This window comes from Puma concolor, chromosome C1 (genome assembly GCF_028749965.1).
Source record: "Puma concolor isolate L17-30 chromosome C1, mPumCon1.1.hap2, whole genome shotgun sequence".
In the NCBI taxonomy this organism is placed as follows: Eukaryota; Metazoa; Chordata; class Mammalia; order Carnivora; family Felidae; genus Puma; species Puma concolor.
In genome coordinates, this window is record NC_141674.1 from 108,947,283 (window position 1) to 108,966,191 (window position 18,909).

The 18,909-nt window shown below is 42.5% G+C and overlaps 1 protein-coding gene across 5 annotated transcripts in view; it reads left to right on the forward strand.

The window, feature by feature from the left end:
- Positions 1-18,909, forward strand: part of ARHGEF4 (Rho guanine nucleotide exchange factor 4) — a 285,073-nt gene that overhangs the window by 90,000 nt on the left and 176,164 nt on the right. For all 5 annotated transcript variants that reach the window (XM_086718280.1, XM_086718282.1, XM_086718281.1 and 2 more), the window contains exon 2: positions 13,341-17,045. In XM_086718280.1, the coding sequence (XP_086574406.1) occupies positions 13,341-17,045 (3,705 nt within the window). The remainder of the gene's footprint in view (positions 1-13,340; positions 17,046-18,909) is intronic.

Genomic DNA, 18,909 nt, shown 5'->3' on the forward strand with positions numbered 1-18,909 from the left:
ATCAGCCTGCTCTTGCTGACATTTAGGGGAATTAGAGAACATGGCTTGACCTACCCAGGATCTGTTGTTGCCACTGCTGTGACCTCCATTATAGGTCCAAACTAATGGCCAAAGTGGTTTATACTTGTCCTGAGATCCATACCCTGAATCCTTATCAAACTACCACACACCAAGCTAATATTCCTCCTGCCCAGAATCAGCCCAGGGCCAGCCCCTAATTCCAGAGCCCACTATAATTAGTCAAACTTGCTGATCCTAAGCTGTTTACCTTGTTCTGCCTTGTCTTTCTCTCAGAAACCCCAATAATGGCTCTGACCCAGGATGTCCCCGTGCTCCTTCTGCCTCCTGCCCAGCAGTAGTGTTTTTTCCCATGTGGCCCTGTTTAGTATGGCATGCCCCTTTATCTTGGAAACTCTTAAGTAAACTAAATCTTCTTTTCAAGGCATTAGCCTCTCCATGTTGTTGCTTAGTCACCTCCATAACTTAAAATTCTGTGGACACAAATGAAACAGAGAACAAGTTTTTCTTCCTTGTCTTCCTTCCTCCCCCACTTCTATCCTCCCTTCTTTCCCTCCCTTCTTTTCTTCCTTTATTTTTGCCTATTGATGGTTCCAGGTTGCTGTTTTCTCTGGCATCTTGTCTAGAACATTGGGGAGATAAAAAGACAACTCAAGGAACAAACTGTTTCATAGTTTTTAGTATACAAGTCCTACACATGTCCTTATCCACAGTCTGTTGCTGTTGACACTTTACCAGTTTGAATGGAATGTAAAACTTTACTTCCCTTTATATCCCCTTACCCTCCTTCATTTATAATTATCTTAAATATTTCCTCTTTATATATTGATATCTGGCAGTGTTATAATTTCTGCTTCCAGAGTGAAACACAACTTTATAAACTGAAGAGGATAAGGAAAATCTGTTTCCTGGATGTTATATCTTGTTGTAGTCCTGTAGGTCCCTGAGGCTCTGTCCGTTTTTCTATCCAATCTGTTTTCTCTCTGGTGTTCAAATGATGTAATTCCCATTGTTCTGTCTTCAGGTTCTCTGATTATTTCCATGGCCTTCTCCATACTGCTTTTGAACCCATCCATTGAATTCTTAAATTTCAGTATTGTATATTTCATTTCTAAATGTTCCTTTTGGCTCTTCTTTATATCTTCTATTTTGGAGCAGGGGGACGCTGAGTCCACTTTTTCATTTGTTTCAAACACTTTTATGACGGCTGCTTTAAAATCCATGTCAGATAATTCTAACATCTGTTATTTTGGTGTTGGCATCTGTTGAGTGTCTGTCCTTATGTAAGTAGAGATTTTCCTGCTTCTTGATGTGATGAGTTATTTTCTATTCTATTCTGGACATTTTTGGTATCACGTTATGAAACACTGGACCTTAGTTAAATATTATAACTTAGCAGGCCTCCTTTGACACTGTTCTTACAAAGACAGGAGCACCACCTCATTACTGCCGAGTAGGGTTGGAACCCAGGTTCTCCACTGGTGAAATGAAGAAATGAAAGCTGTGAAGAGAAACAAGCACTATACTTTCTTGATGCACCTGCTATAGCTATGAATATTGATAATGAATCAGTATGAAGATATTGAGATCATTCTACATTATAAGGTCTTACAACTAAGCACTATGGGGTACAAAGAAGTAATTGACATAGCTCTTTCTCCTGAAGGTCTATTTAAATTATTAACAATGGGGCGCCTGGGTGGCTCAGTCCGTTGAGTGGCCGACTTTGGCTCAGGTCACAATCTCGCGGTCTGTGAGTTCGAGCCCCGCGTCGGGCTCTGTGCTGACAGCTCGGAGCCTGGAGCCTGTTTCGAATTCTGTGTCTCCCTCTCTCTGACCCTCCCCCGTTCATGCTCTGTCTCTCTCTGTCTCAAAAATAAATAAACATTAAAAAAAATTTTTAATTATTAACAAAATTACCTATAATTCATATTTATAAAAAGGGAATTATTTCCAAATATTTTTAAGTTATCAGGGTAATTTAACCACTTTATGTGGAAAATAGAAAAAAATGTTTTGACTATAACAAAAATGTTTCTTTGGTTTATTTCATTTCAGTGTTTTTGTATTTTTAAAACGTTCTATGATCATAGAAATTCTGTACCCCACAATACATATTTTCTCTACTATTCAATAGCCTTTATAAATTACATTAAAAATTTTTTTTTAACGTTTATTTGTTTTTGAGAGAGAAAGAGCATGAGTGGGGGAGGGGCAGAGACACAGAATCTGAAGCAGGCTCCAGGCTCTTAGCTGTCAGCACAGGGCCTAATTGCAGGGCTTGAACCCACAAACTGTGAGATCATAACGTTAGCCAAATTTGGACGCTTAACTGACTGAGCCACCCAGGCATCCCTATTAATTACATTCTTAATGGCTGCCTAATTGTCCATTGAGTGCATATGGCTTAATTTGTTTAATCATTTTCCTAGTGTGGATCACAAATTATTTCCCTTTTTAAATTTTGCAAGTAGAACTTCAATGGACATGTCACATTACAGAGTCTTTCCTTAGGTTAGACTTTCTCAAGTGAGATTACTCAATCAGAGTATGAACCTTTTGATCACTCTTTACACATGACTTTAACATTCATTGGTAGATCTTCCCTGAAACAACTCTTACTGTGGCATTGTAATGGCAGTTTTCTTTTTCCCTCATTTTTTCCACATTCACTAGTTGTAATTTTTCCATAAAGAAGAGTTTTCTCTTCTTCCTTTTTAAAAATTTATACAGTCATTTATTCATATTAGTATAGACTTATGGATAATTGTTCTCTTCTTTGGGTTATAATTCAATAATATGGTTATTTTTGTTACTCAAATTGTTCAAAAATGGGGAGAATTGGCTTCTTAGTAATATTAAGTAATAGTAATATTATTAATATTCAGTAATTATATTAAACAATATTAACTCCTTAAATCTATAAACAGCACACTTTCTTCATATATTTAGATCTTCTTTGATTTCTTTTATCAGTACTGATTAAAGAGCCATGCTAATGAAATATAGCATATAGATTCTGAATATATTTCCTTAGATTTATACCTATGGATATAATTTTTAGCTACTATTGTAAATTCTATTTTTTATTTCAAATTCTAATTGCTTATATAGAAATGCAGTTTTGTTTTGTTTTTTCTTGACCTTGTTGTCTTGTAACCTTGTTAAAATCACCTGCTAATTCCAGGAGGGGTTTTTATGTGTTTTTTGTTTGTTTGTTTTAGTTTCTTTGAGATTTTCTATATAGAAAATCACACACAGACTCTTTAGTTTCTTTCATTTTAATCTGTATTTTTTTTATTTCTTTTTATTGCCTTATTACACTGGCTAGGACTCCAGAGTTCAGTGTTGAGTTAGAGAAAACCCCTGGCTTTGTTGAAGTCCTACAGAGGAAGCATTCAATCTTACACTGTTAAGCATCAAGTTAGCCTTAGGATTCTTGTAGTTGACCTTTATCAGGTCCAAAACATTCCTTCTGCTCCTCGTTTGCACTCTTCATTTCTTTGTGCAGATCCAAGTTTCAGTCTGCTATCATGTTCCTTCTGCCTGGAGAAGTTTTTTTTTTTTTTTTAAGTTTATTTATTTGTTTGTTTTGAGAGAGAGAGAGAGAGTGTGTGTGTGTGTGTATGTGTGTGTGTGCGTGCGTGCGTGTGTGTGTGAGGATGCCAAGGAGGAGCCAAGAGAGAGGGAGAGAGAATCCCAAGCAGGCTCAGCACTATCAGTGCAAAGACAGATGCGAGGCTCAATCACATGAACTGTGAGATAATGACCTGAGCCAAAATCAAGAGTGGGGCACTTAACTGACTGAGCCACCCAAGCACCCACTGCCTGAAGAAATTTCAACATTTCCTATGTAGTGGGTCTGCTGAAAATTAATTCCCTCAATTTTTGTTAGGAAGGTTCTTATTTTTCCTTCATGTTTGAAAGATTCTTTTGCTGGATATATTTTCTCTTTCAGCTCTTTAAAAAAGTCTCTCTACTGTGTATGGTCTTGCATGGTTTCTGATAAGATTTTTGCTCTAATTCTTATCCTCATTTTTTTCCCTATGGTTTCTCTTTATCTATCTTCTTTCAAGATTTTCTCTTTGTCTTTGATTTTCAGTAGTTTCAGTGTGATATGCCTATATGTGAGCTTTTTTTCCTTTGAACCTTATGAATCTGTGGTTTAATATTATCATTCATTTAGGGAAATTCTTGGACTTCTTGCTTCATATATTCCTTCTGCCCTATTCTTTCTCCTTTCCTCCTAGGATTCTAATTATGGTTGTGTTAGATCATTTGATATTATTCTTGGATGTTTGGGTTTCCTGTTCCCCAGTAGATGTCTGTCTCTCTTCATATTTTGGGCCAGTAGTTTGTTCTGCAACCTCAGCTTTCAGATGTCCCCCCAAAAAGTTATGAATTTGATGTTAATTTGGCTTTTTCATTGTAAGAGTGGGAGTAATGCTCCTTTGACTTCATTTACATCCCAGGGCGGAAGCTACAGTCAGAATGCAGTCTTGGAAAATGCTAATCTAGTCATAAGCCTTCATTTACAAGTGAGGATGCTGAGGTACAGAACGGGGAAGTAAGTTGTATAACTCAAATTCTCATCACAATGAGTCACTAACTTTTTACCTCTCAAAGCTGTGTTTAAATGCCCATTTCCCACTGGGGATGGAGCTGGGTTGGTTTCTCAGGTGATGCAATTGACAACTTGGAGTAGTCCATGGGGAAAGTGTTGTAGGGGCCAACATGAGGGCATATAGCCAGACAATAGGGTGCCTTTGGTAGATGCCCAGCAGTGAGACATTAGAGGCTAACAGAAAAGACAAGTAAACAACTACAGTAGCTTTCCAACTGTCCAGGGTGATTACAGGTATACCACATCATGTTACTCCGTGTCTTAAATTTTTTGTTGGTTTCCTCTTTGAACTCAGAATGAGATACAATTCTTCAACCCACCTACAAGTCCCCACAATATCTGGCCTCTGCCTCCTTTTGCCCTTGCCTGTGAGGTCATAGAAACTGCCCCCTTTTACACTTTTCCCACCAGGCGTCCATGAAACTTCATCTGTCATAGCACAGCTCAAAGGGCAGCCCCTGTAAAACCATCCTCCCCCTGAAATCACTCATTTTCATGTGTGTGTATAGTTTCTGTTTATACCATTGGTAGCACATGGAATACAGTTCAGTCTTGCTAGTTGTCTAGGTGGCTGTTCCTTTGTTAGTTCACAACTGCTCTGATAGAAGGGGCTTTGTTTTGTGTGTCTTTTATGTGAAATTGTTTCTGGCACATAATAGTTTCTAGTAAATGGCAACTTCTTAAGTAGCTCTGAATCCAGAATTTTGGCAAATGCATCTGTGCCCTTCCAGAAAAAAATCAGACAGAGCAGAAGATAACTACAGGGCCTTTGAAAATAGAAAGTGTTGGGCACCTGGGTGGCTCAGTTGTTTGAGTGTCTGACTTGGGCTCAGGTCATGATCTCATGGTTTGTGAGTTCAAGCTCCAGGTCTGGCTCACTGTTGTTGGGGAGCCCACTTCAGATCCTCTGTCCCCCCACTCTCTCTTCCCCTCCCCTGCTCATGCTCTCTCTGTCTCTCTCAAAAATAAATAAAATGTTTTTTAAAAGGGGGGAAAAATAGAAAGTGATATATGTGGAAATTCAGCCTGAGTGTATAGAATCAGGGATAATTAAGGGAAAAGGCAATTTGGAATTCTAGAATATTTGCTTTTTTTAAGATTTTATGTTTAAGTAATCTCTACACCCAATGTAGGGCTCAAACTCACAAGCCCGAGATCAAAACTCACGCACTCCACTGACTGAGCCAGCCAGGTGTCCTGGGATTCTAGAATATTCTTAAGTCAACATAATAGTAATACTTCTAGGATTACATTGTAACTCCCATTAACTGCCTAAAAGGACTTTACAGGTAGAAGAATTCCTGTCATCTGTCTAACAAATGGGTAAGAAGTAAGTGCATTTAGATACAGTGAGGTAGAAACTGCTTGAGTGAGTCCTTGGAGAGTGTAGAGAATACATCCTCCTTGTAATTCCATCAATGGGAATGATTGACCTAGAAACCCATGCTTTTCAGAGAGTGAAAAGATAAATATAATCGGCTCAGTGTCAAATGTCAGTGATGGGTGGGGCATGAGGTTAGGTAAGCAAGTAGATGTGCTGGAGGTGATACCATATAGCTTGCTCTGAAACTGAGGTGAGCAGGGAGTCTCTGGGGCTCCTCACATCTCCTCAACTTTTTCTGGTCCTGTCAGCCTCTCTCCACACCCATGATGTAATCTCCACTGCCTTCTACTCATTAGCTCACCTGCCAGACATTGACTGGAAAAATTTGCCCACTGTATGCCATGACCTGAGCTGTGACTGAAGGGCCACCAGGTGCTCCTCCAGCAGTCAGAGGACAGACTGAAGTGACACTCACCCTCCCTCTCATCTGAGGTCTCGTGAGAACGGCACTTTAAGTCCAATTATTTGAATAAGAGTTTCCTTTTGTAAAAAACAAACAAAAACCCCACTTCTTTACTCAAATAGAATAATAAAATATTTCATTTCTGCAGCGAAATATATTCACAAATTGAAAAACTTAAACAGGAAGATATTCTGCTTCTGCTGGCACAGGTCTAATGCATACAATAAGTGGAACATGTGTATGTAAATCTGAATGTGCCTTTGAATATTATGTTTGGGGAAAATGACATATGAAAATAAAATGATAAGATATTCAGATCTTTAGCCGGAGTTTAAAATAGCCATCCATCAACAATAGCCAAATTATGGAAGGAGCCTAAATGTCCATCAACTGATGAATGGATAAAGAAGATGTGGTTTACATATACAATGGAATACTACTTGGCAGTGAAAAAGAATGAAATCATGCCATTTGCAGCAATGTGGATAGAACTGGAAGGTATTATGCTGAGTGAAATAAGTCAGTCAGAGAAGGACAGTTGTCATATGTTTTCACTCATATGTGCATCTTGAGAAACTTGATAGAAGACTATGGGAGAAGGAAAGGGAGAAAAAAATAGTTACAAACAGAGAGAGAGGGAGGCAAACCACAAGAGACTATTAAATACAGAGAAGAAACTGAGGGTGGATGGGAGGGAGGAGAGGGGAAAGTGGGTGATGGGCATTGAGGAGGGCACTTGTTGGGTTGAGCACTGGGTGTTATATGTAAGCCAATTTGACAATAAAGTATGTTCATGAAAAATAATAAATAAGTAAAACAAAAAAATAAAACAGCCATCCATTGCAGTGGTGATCCTGTGTAATTCTGTGTCCCTCAAATACTTACTTTGTGTTTACTCTGTACCAAGCCCTGTGCTAGATGCTACAGGAGATAACAGGTATGTGACATAATTTATGTCCTCAAGGTATTTGTGACCAAGCTAGCTGTGAAAAGAACTGATAGAATAGGGTGTTTATTTTCCACACTTGACATGGAAAAATCAAGATAACCTAGAGTGGTAGGAGAATATTTAGAATTTTTAGAGAGCTCTGATATCCTTCCTTCATCTTCCCCAAATCCAGTAGGGTAAGCACAATCGGCCACATGGCAGTCATTGACAGAGATGTGGACTCAGGCAAGTGAGAAAAACAGGCCTGTGACCCAGACTCTTTACTGCACTGAAAAGACCATGACCTTTCTCTGGAAAACATCATAGTTCTGTGTAACACAGTGCTTGGGCTTCATGCTAGTGTTACTACACATGCCCACTGTTAGACAACCATGGAAAACTCTCATGTGGGCTAAAACCAAGGAGTCAGCAGGACTGTGTTCCCTTCTGAAGGCTCTAGGGGAGAATCCTTTACTTGCTGTCTCCAGCTTCTGAAGGCCACCCACATTCCTTGGCTTGAGGCCCTCCCCTGAATCACTCTGTTTCTGCTCCCATTATTACACATCCTTCTCTCTCTTGCCTCCATTTTTCCCTTAAAAGGATTCTTGTGATTACATCAGGTCCACCCAGATAATTCAGCATAATCTTCTCAAGATATTTAACATAACCATATCTTCAAAATCCCTTTTGCTGTAAAAGGTAACACTGACAGATTTCAGGGATTAGGACATGGGGATCTTTTGGGGGAGAGGGATATTATTCTATCTATCATACTCTAGAAAAAATGATAGGAAAAAGTCTTTGCGACCTTAGGTTGTAAAGAGTCTTTAAAATTCAACACACAAAAATCAATGAATTGGACTTCATCAAAATTAAAAGTTTTCACTCTGTAAATAAAGAATAATTGTTAATAAAATGAAAAAGCAAGGCACAGAATGGAAGAAACTTTGTGACCTATCTCTATCTCAAGCAGAAGACTTATATCTGGGATCTATAAAGAAGTCTTATAACTCAGTAATAAGACTACAACCCAAGTTTTTTTAATGGGCAAAAAATTTGAACTGATATGAAACCAGAGAAGATGTATAGATGGAAAAATGTGTATGAAAAGATGCTCAACATCATATGTCATTAGTAAAATGCAAATTAAGAACACAATGACAAAAAAAAAAAAAAGAACACAATGAGATACCACTTCAAACCCACTAGGATGGCTGAAATGAACAAAGCTGACTGTCCCAGATGTGGGTGGGGGTGTGGAGCACCTCGCCCCCATATATTGCCAGAGGAGTGTAAAAGGGAGTGGAAAGGAAAGCAGTTTGCTGTTTCTTAAGAAATTAAAAATGGAGCCCTTCCATATGATCCAGGCATTCCATTCCTCCATATTTACTCAAGAGAAATGCAAGCACACATCCATACAAAGACGTACAAAAATGTTCACTACAGCTTTACTTGGAAAGCCAAAAACTGGGAGCAACTCAATGTCCATCAGCAGATGGATGGATAAACCAACTGTGCTACCTCTATACAATGAAATGTCACTCATCAACACATGCAGCATAGTGACTCTCAAAATAATTGTGCTGAGTGGACAAAGCCAGACAAAAAATATATACTGTGTGATTCCATTTCCATGGAATTCTAGAAAATTCAGAGTAATCTATAGCAGCAGAAAACAGATAAAGATCACCGGGGGGTGGAGGAGAGTGGCCAGGGAGAGTTGAGAGGGGGATGATGAGAAGGAACAAAAAAGCATTAGGTCGCTTTTGGAAGCAAGAGAAAGGTTCATTATCTTGCCTGTGGTCATGGCTTCCCAGATGAATATAAAAACTTCAATTGTACACTTGCAATATGTACAGTTTATTTTATGTCAACTATACCTCAGTAAATTTGTAAAAAATTAAAGTAAAAAAAAAAAAAGTGAGCGAGAGAGGAAACCAGAGCCTTGGGTTTGGCAATGCAGAGGTCTTTAGGGGCCTCTGCCAGAGTGATTTCTGTGAGTGAGCAGACAGACAGCCAGGCCACGATGAGCAAAGTGATGGGAACTTTTCTGATTCTAGAATTATTGCAGATTGTATATTTCCCCAAATGCTCACTGCAACAAAAAGACATAAAACAAAGCATAACATTCCTTTAAATATATGATGTTAAGCAAACCATTGCAGAGTTCACACAATAAAGGGAAATCCCTAGGGAAAAAAGGGGGAGGTCAAAAATAATAAAATATGGTGGTAAAAAGAAACCCAAACATACGAGTGGTCACAATAGATGCTCACTGGTTAAACTCTCTGGTTAAAAGTGACTGAAACATTGGGCTTCAAAACCCCAGCTCTATGTTGTTTATGAAAAATACACCTACGGGACATAAATTGAAATCTGAAATAAAAGAATGGGAAAGCATATATGAGGCAAATACCCAAAGCTATTGTAGGTCTACTAACATTAGAGAAGATCACATTGAAAGTAAAAACCTTTATAAGGGATGAAGAAGGTTACTATGTAATAATAAAAAGAGCCACTCACTGGGAAGATGTACAATAATAAACTTTTTCATGCACCTACTAACATAGTGCTGAAATATGTAAATCAAAAGATGATAGAGTTAAAAAATAAATTGATAAATGTATCACTACAGTCAGTAATTTTAACGCACTTCTCTTAATAGCATATAAAAAATTGGTCATATTACTGAGGATTTAACAAGGATTTAACAATTCACAAACTTGAGCTAATGAGCACCTGTTAAACCCTGCATGAACCTGTTAGAGAATATACATTCTCTTCGAATATCCATGAAACATTTGTGAAATAAAGCCTTAATATGTATTAGGCCATAAAGCCACTTTCAACTAATTTCAAAGAATCAATATCATACAGACCACACTCTCTGATTATAATATAATTAAACAGAAATCAGAAACAAAAAGATAACTAAAACATACATCTAAATAAATCATGGGTCAAAGAGCAAATCATAAAGGCAGCTAGAAAAAAAAATACAGGAGGAAGTTCAAACATCTTACCCTAGTGTTTGAAGCTGCATATAGTTACAAAAACAAGACAATTAAGAGTGCCAAGGCTGTGACAAAAGAAAGAGAGCTTTTCTGCTTAAAAGCATTAAAATTTGACCACCACTCACCCCCCAAAAAAAACTTCAAAAAATATTTTTGCCTCTAGCTTTAACCCGCAGGCCATCCTTTAGGATAACCCTGGAATTATATGGATCGGTGTTGAGAAATTATTTGAGGATTACTTACGAATCAAGTCAGAAGAAAATATTCTTTCTTCATAAGATTTAGAACCTAATATTCAACCAAATCAAATGCTTTTTTTAAAAAACATACTCTCCATATTTCAGCATTTGTACACTTTAAGGAAAATTAAATCTGCTATTCCAGTGCTCTTCCAGAGACTATGCCAATCTTGTGATCTGGAAAAGTTATATTTTTTTCCCAAAGTCTTTTATTTTTGTTGAGACATAGTGAGATCTCTTGCCAAAATGTCCTGGAACTCCAAGAACGGCTTGGCCCTCAGCAACACCCAGCCAGGGAGTCTGGTTTCTTGGTAGCAGCCCATCCCCTCCTGGCCCTGTTCTGGGAGGATATGCTGGGCAGAGGTGGGGACAGGAATGAGACCTCTGGTATTTTAGGGTACTCATTGTGCAGTTCTTCAGTCATTTAGAACTTGGGACTTTGAGATTCTCTGGGCCACTATGTGGCCCACTATGAGTATGTCAGGTGATGCATGTGAGTATGCCACTGTAAGTCTGTAAGGTTATGTCAGGCTATGACAGTGCTGAACGAACGGCCCACATGCTCCACGGTCAGAAGGTCAGTCCCAGCTTAATGACACGGTTGGCCAGATGAGGGAATGGAGGTGTTCCCAACGCAGCATTTACTGAGCAAGAGAACGCTGCAGGCCTGTAGCTGGCCTTCTCTCTTCACTTGTTCCCAAAACAGGCCTCTGTGCTTGCCAAGGCATGTTCACATCCCCGTCTTGCTTATCCTCCCTGGGCCATGGGAGGTGCCTGGCACCTGGCACGCCCCTGCTGGGGACCCTGGGATCCCTAGCTTCTTAACCCTTCTCTCCCCTGGACCACACAGCAACCACAGGGTCCTCCTTTCCAAATGGTTTGATTTTTAATGTTTCCTCTCCTATTTCCCACTCCTTCCTACTTTGCAACAAATTTGAAACTATAGTATCGTGTTATTCCTGATATTCTGAATCTATCTTGTGCCTTAAAAGCCTCACACAGCACATGCTTTGGTGTTCACCTGTTTTTCTCTTCTCAGTTTTGGAGAATTAAAAGCAATTTTACTTTGGGAAATCTCTTAAGACAAGTCCTGAGAAACCATGCTTAGGGAGGGCTGGTTTAGTGAATGGCTTCTGTACAAAACTTGTGTGGAGGCACCTTAGCTACAAGTGGAGCCAAGTGTCTGCCCCACTCCTGGTCCAGGGAGTCTGGGGAGTTTGGTAATTGAACGTTTGGTACAGCATTATCACCAAGTTCAAGGCACCATCTGTATAATACATGCTACAACCACAACCTACGGATGAAGCTCTAAAATACTATGCTGAAAGAAAGAAGCCAGACCCTGAAGAGTACATACGGCATATTCTGGTCATCTGAGAAACTCCAGAAAAGACAGATCTAGTCTGTGAAACAGAAAGTAGGTCACTGGGGCATGGGGGGAAGGGTGTGGGGAATGACTAGGAGGAGGGAGGGGGCTTTTTTGAGAAATAGAAATAGATTTTTATCATGGTGGTAGTTACATGGGTGTCTACATTTGTCAAAATGCATAAATCCATCCACTTTAAATGAATACATATAAATTTATAGCTCAAACAAGTTGATTAAGAAATGTATAATGACATGGGGGGCCTGGGTGGCTCAGTCAGTTGGGTGTCCGACTTCAGGTCGGGTCATGATCTCGTGGTCCATGAGTTCGAGCCCCGCGTCAGGCTCTGTGCTGACAGCTCAGAGCCTGGAGCCTGCTTCCAATTCTGTGTCTCCCTCTCTCCCTCTGGCCTTCCTCCGCCCATGCTCTGTCTCACTCTCTCTCTCAAAAATAAATAAACATTAAAAAAAAAGAAATGTATAACAACAAAAGGAAAATTTGCAAATATTTGCACAGTTCTCTTTTTTCCTTCCTGTTCTCAAAGCTGTTGGGCATTATAATGTCAAAAAAATATGTTTGAAATTCAATAATTCTTATATGTGTGTGTATATATATATATATATATATATATACATATATATATGTATATATATATATTTTTTTTACTCCAGTAAACCTAACTCAGAAAATACTTCTAAATATAAGGCTCTTGGGGCGCCTGGGTGGCGCAGTCGGTTAAGCGTCCGACTTCAGCCAGGTCACGATCTCGCGGTTCGTGAGTTCGAGCCCCGCGTCAGGCTCTGGGCTGATGGCTCAGAGCCTGGAGCCTGTTTCCGATTCTGTGTCTCCCTCTCTCTCTGCCCCTCCCCTGTTCATGCTCTGTCTCTCTCTGTCCCAAAAATAAATAAAAAAAAAAAAAACAAAAAAAAACGTTAAATATAAGGCTCTTGACTTTAATCCAGCTGATTATGTAAGAACAAATAACACAAAGCAAACTTTTATTAATTTGTTATTTCCTGCTGAGAACATTAGACAGAGAGATGCTTTTAGCTGTGACTCACACGACGTATTTATACTTACTTAAACTGCACGTGTTTATTTGGCCTATTCTGACTTTTAATAGCGTTACATTAACTACGCGCCACATTTTCTCCCTGCCGTTTGGGTTTGGCTTCATCACTTGTTTTCTGTGCTAATAAAAGGTAGCTATTCGTATTCATATTTACCTATCTTTTCTGAGGGGCACATGGGGGACTAATGAGATGTTTCTGAACCTTCCTCCTTCTGACAAAGGCTGGTGCAGTGTAAACGTGTGCAAATATCCTGAGGCCTCATCTCTGACTCCTCTCCTCTTGCCCTTCCAGCCTCCAGAGCCAGGTGCACACCCACCCAGTGAAGACAAGATTGAAGATAAGCAGTTCCCCACTTCACCTGCAGAACCAGAGCAACAGGGATGGAGTCAAGAAACAGACCATGATGATTTTGAGACATTGTCCCACCAGAGCGAAAGTCAATCAGACACAAAAACCGACTCCTTTGAAAGTGCTTCCGACACAGAGTCCCTGCCTGGTGGCTTCACAGGGGGAACCTGCCTTCCTCTAAGTGGTACCTCTGTGGACAGAGAAGGACACTGGGGATGCCCTGACATCCTAGCAACCAGAGCTTCTCAGGAGCAGCATTCAACTAATGTCCCTGAGCTTGACTCAAAAGAGGAACTAGATTTGTCCCCTGGCTTCAAGGAAGAGTCTTATGAAACTGGGTTCCAAACCTTTGCTGCAGTTGCTGGAGAAGAGAAGACAGAACACTTACAGGACAACAGTGTGGCCAGCCTGGAACAAGAGTCTTTTCTGGCAGGGTCTCCTCACCACACAGAGGGCTGCTCACAGGGCACCACAGGCAGCTACAGTCTCCAGCCAGCAAAGGCAACTGCACAAGTCCTCGGGGGGTTCTCTATTTCTTCTCTTCAGAAATCCAGGTCTGAGAGTTGTCTGGACATCCCAGTGGTCTGGCCCTTCCTTCTCTGGTGCTGTGAACTGGGCCAGAGCTGGCCACATATCCACAGCAGGGCCAGGGGACCAGGGCTACCTTTCAAAGGCCCTGAGCACAGCACAGGCCCTGTGGGAGCCAGAACAAAAAAGGGAAGTACTGTAGGCCCTGAAGAGTACACAGACTTGCTCTGCTTCCAGCCCTGCTCCGATGCCCCTTGCCAGCTTCCTTTAGGGACATCTTGCCTCCTACATGCCAAGCTTCACCACAGTGCCCCCGAAAATATTAATGACGAGGACAGAACATCCACAGAGCACTGCTGTCAGCACATGAGGACACTGACTAGGGCCCATTCCATAGCAGTGTTTCCCTTAAGATACCTTGAGAATCCTCCAGGGCAGAATTTTGTGAAATTTGGGACTCATTTGAAGGAAGGGACTGAAGCAGAACGAGACCCAAGAACACAAAACCCTCTCCACCCTGTCTTCACCCGACTGTCTCCTTTACTTCCTGCTTCCCAGAAGAGGGCCCCTTATTTGCAGGATCAGTATAAACCCAGTGCTCTTAGCTGGAAAAGGGCCTTTCAGGACACACCCTGTGAACATCTCTGGCTGGAAAACCAGTTGGGACAGGATTCTAGATCCTGTCCGGTCTCTTCATGCCTTACTGCGGACTCTGTGAGCTTTAGCACAGAGGAAGTGCCAGTGCCCACAGAGTGCAAGTCAGAACATAGCCCAGAAAACCTACAAGAGGAACCCCAAGGCACTGGCCCTGCACCAAACGATGCTGATGTGAGTGACAGACAAAAGCACCTTCAGGACATTTCTGTTGAGGCAGGAAACCAAACCAGTAATTACGGATCAAAGTACATTCTCAGTGAGAAAAGAAAGCCACCTGTTAGGGCCAAGTTCCCTCATCGTTCCAGCAATAGCGGGACACAGGTGTGGAACAGAGACTGGATGGGTTGCTGCAAAGTGAGTGATTGTTCAGATACTCCAGAGACCACCCTGAAATCAAGTGCAACAGGCACCTCAAAGGAGCTGGAAGATGTGATGGTTCTAGACCCTCAAGGCACCAAAAGTGCCTTGCCGGAATTTTCAGAAACCAGAGCAGCCCCTGTGTCTCGTTGCAGTGGTGGGGATGAGTGTGACCAGGGGCTGGCGGGTGGTGCCCAGCCCTCTACTGAGGGCCTGAAGCTAGAGCCCAAGGTGGAAACATCTAGGGGCAGGTGCACACTCATCATTGTAGCTGTTGAGCAGAAAGGTCTGCAGGCCACCAGGAGGAAAACAGGTCCTCCTCCAGAAACACTGTCCGAATTTCTGGAGGAAAAACCAGGATCTCCCTGCGGTGCTGGGACGACCTCCTGGGAGTCTCCCAGGGCTGGGAAACCACAAACTTGCAGCAGTGAGTGTGAGCTGCCGGAGGCCAGCAGACTGGCAGACGACGATGGGACTCTTCAGCAGGGGGCCCACGACGCAGAGCTTGCGATAGTTCTGGTCCCCGAAGCTGCCTCGGAAGAGAGGCCCAGGGACAAAGACACTTGTTCCCAGGAGCTTGCCCAGGCCCGGCTGAGCAGGGGTGAGGCTGCCGAAGAGAAACCGCCTGGGGCAAGGTGGATCCCCGGTTTTGGGACACACAGGACACAGGCTGCTGGGCCTCCCGCTCCCGGGCCTGAAGATGCTCACGGGGCCCAGGGCCTTCACCCTGAGACGGGGAGCCGGGCCGGCGGGGCGGAGGCGGCGCAGACGGGTTCGGAAGCCCCAGCCTCTGCCTGCGCCCACGCGCCCCCGCCGCCGCCGCCGCCGCCGCAGGGCCAGCCCCTCCGCCCCTGCAAGGCCTTGCAGGAGCCCGGGAAGCGCCCGACGGTTCCCAGAGTGACCTCCCTCAGGAAAGGCAGGTCCGCCTCCCACAGCCCAGGAGTGGAGCCCGGCGCGCAGGGACCCGGGCGTCTGCAGCCCACTCGCCCCGCTCCACCCGGTGCCTCCGCCCCGACCGCGGGTTCTTCGGGCCTTGAGGAACTGCGTGCAGACGGTCGGGGCCCTGCGGCCTGTTGGCCGCACCAAGTGGGCGCGGGCGCAACTCTGAAGACCATTCTCCGGGGCGCAGGTGGGGAAGCTGTAGGGCTAAGGAAAGGGGACCATGTGGCAACACCAGAGGACCTGGGCAGCAGGACACCGTCCTCAGAAAGGGCTGATGCCAAGAGACTCAAAACTCCAGAGAAAAGGCTCAGGGCAAGGCTGGCCTTAGCTCATAAGACCTTTGCAAATTTTTTTGAGTCAAAGGTTTTAGAAAAAGAGAACACTGATGAATGTTGTCCAGATGCCCTCAAGGGCCGGAAGGAGAAGAGCAGGCCGCGCCAGAGTTCCTGGCGTGCATTTCTGAAAAACAAAGATGTAGAAGCCCCCAAAAGGCCCGCCGTAGTGAGTCTGGTTCCAGGACCGGAAATCTTGAATCTCCTCAGACCCTCTCCCCCAGGGACCAATAGTCACTGTCAGGAGCAGGCAGAAGACAAGGAAAGCTGTGTGTTTGGAGATCACTGGCCACCCCCACATGCTCCCACACCTTTGTCATCCAGCAATTTGGTCTCTCCAGATAACAGGAGAAAAAGTGAACCCACCATCAAATGCACAAGCCCCCAGGAAAGTGGTAGGTACCTAACTTCAGGTATCTTTCCTGAGAAGTCCTGGCTGATGTCACCCACCAGCCCTTGTGCCCAGCAGACTGGGATCAGCCACACCCTTCCATCCAGCTCTGCCTGTTGCTTGGCATATGGGAGCCAAGGCATGCCCAGCAAACCCATGAGTCCCAAGCCCCGAAACCCCAGGCCTGGTGCTCATCGGGCAGATTTCCACTACCCTGGCAGGAGCAGTGCTGTCTCCATGGTTTCGCTTGGAAGCTACATGGATGTGGATAACAGCTCAGAGGCTTCTGAAAGGCCCAGGACCCCCAAGGCCCCAGCAAGCCTCCTACTTTCTCTGCAAACACTAGACCAGGATGACCAGAAGGAAGAGAGCAGGAAAAGAGGCTGGCATCACCATGGCCTGAGCACAGCACCCTCACTCAAGGACCTTCCTGGGACTGAGGTGAGTTGCCTGTGATTCGCACCAACCTCTAAATGCAAGAAGCTACATGGTAAATGTTCCAAAGTGAGGGGAGAGGTGAAGCAAGAAAGCCAGTCTGCCTTCTGTGGGGAGGGCACCACTCACACTCCCAGATAGCCCAACCCTAATCAACACAGTGTGTGACCAATTTCTGGGAGTAAACTAAGTAAATAGTAATCTAACAAATAAGAACTGGCATTTCACTATAATTTTGTGTTTCTGGTTTTTTTTTTTTTTTCCTTGATAAATCCAGCTGTTTAAATTCCTTTTTCTTCCAACTACCTATTGATAGTCTTTGCCCACCAGGTGTTCGATGCAGGCTTTTTTTGTGTCTGCCTTCATCCTTCCCCACTGTGAAATTTTTAAAAAAGAAATTTCCCTATGTTGTCTTCTAGTATTTTTAATATGTTTATTTTTAAAATTTAGCTATAATACAATTGAATATTTTTCAGTATAAAGAGATAGTTGGTGCTTCTGAATTTCCACAGGTGCTCAGTAAATGTTAGTTCCCATCCCTCTTTGCCTTTCAAATCTTACCGGAGGAGAGGGAAGGCCTAGTGCGCTTGCATATCAGAACACGTAGGAAGACAAGAGAGTACACAGGAATGGGAAGGGGAGAAGACCTTTGAAGTCTGCTCTCTGGATGAGTCCTGAGCAATCACGGAACTTGAAACTCAACGTGGATATATGAAGGCTCCCTCTTGTGGCTGCTTCTGGGAGAGCAGGCAGTGATGGTTGGAATAATTAACAAGGAATTCAGTCCGCATTCCCGTTTCTGCCTTCCACAGTGAGTGCATTTAAGGAGCAAGATTTTTTATTCCAATACCATAAGACAACCATTCTTAATATTTGTTAAATTTTCTTTCAGCTTCTTTTCTATAAATAAGTTTTATATATTTAACATGGTTGTGATAATGCCATTTAGAGGCCTTAGCTTTTTATGATTTTGCATCCTACAGTTTGTTTACTGAAAGCTCTTTTAAGGGAGAAATTCAGAAGTCATACAGAAAGACACAATGCACAAATGTATACATAATATATTGTCATAAAGCAAAAGCAAAAGCATAACCTTCACCCACCAAGAAACACATTACCAGCCCCCAGCCCTTCCTGCTCAGCATGTCCTTCTCTCCGGCCCTAACCACTGCCAACTTTTATGGTGTTCACTTCCTTGCCTTTTGTTATAATTTTACTACTTAACTTTACACCCCTGAACAACATAGTTTATTTTTGCCTGTTTTTGAACTTTATGTAAATAAAACCTTATGAATTCCTTTAAACCTATCCATTCTATTGTCTGCTTTCTTTAGCTCTAATTACGTTAAGACTCATCCTTAACGCTGTGTATCTAATGTTCTTTCATTGTCATTGTTATACAGAATTACTTTGAATTAGCACATGACCCTGTGTTTGTTAGCTACTTCAGGGCTTTCTCCAGTTTGGCGTATCATAATTAGGGCTTCTTGGATTGTTCATGCTCAGGTGCGTACTGCACAGGCACATGCATTTCTGCCTGGTGCATTATGAGGAGTGGGATAGCTGGGTCATTGGGCAGTGCAGATCGTCAGCTTTATTAGATACTGTCAAATATTTTTCCAAAGTGATTATGCCAATTTATACTCCTTCCTTTAAGAGTTTCTTTTGCTCCATATTCTCATCAGCATTTGTTTGGTATTGTCAGTCTTGCTAATGTTAGCCATTCTGCTAGGTGGGTAGAAATATCTTGTTGTGGTCTTAACTTTGCATTTCCTTTATGTCTAAAGAGGCTGAGCATTGTTTATATGCTTTCTGACAATTTGGATATCCTGTTTGAGGACATGTCTGACCTAATCTCTTGCCCATTTGT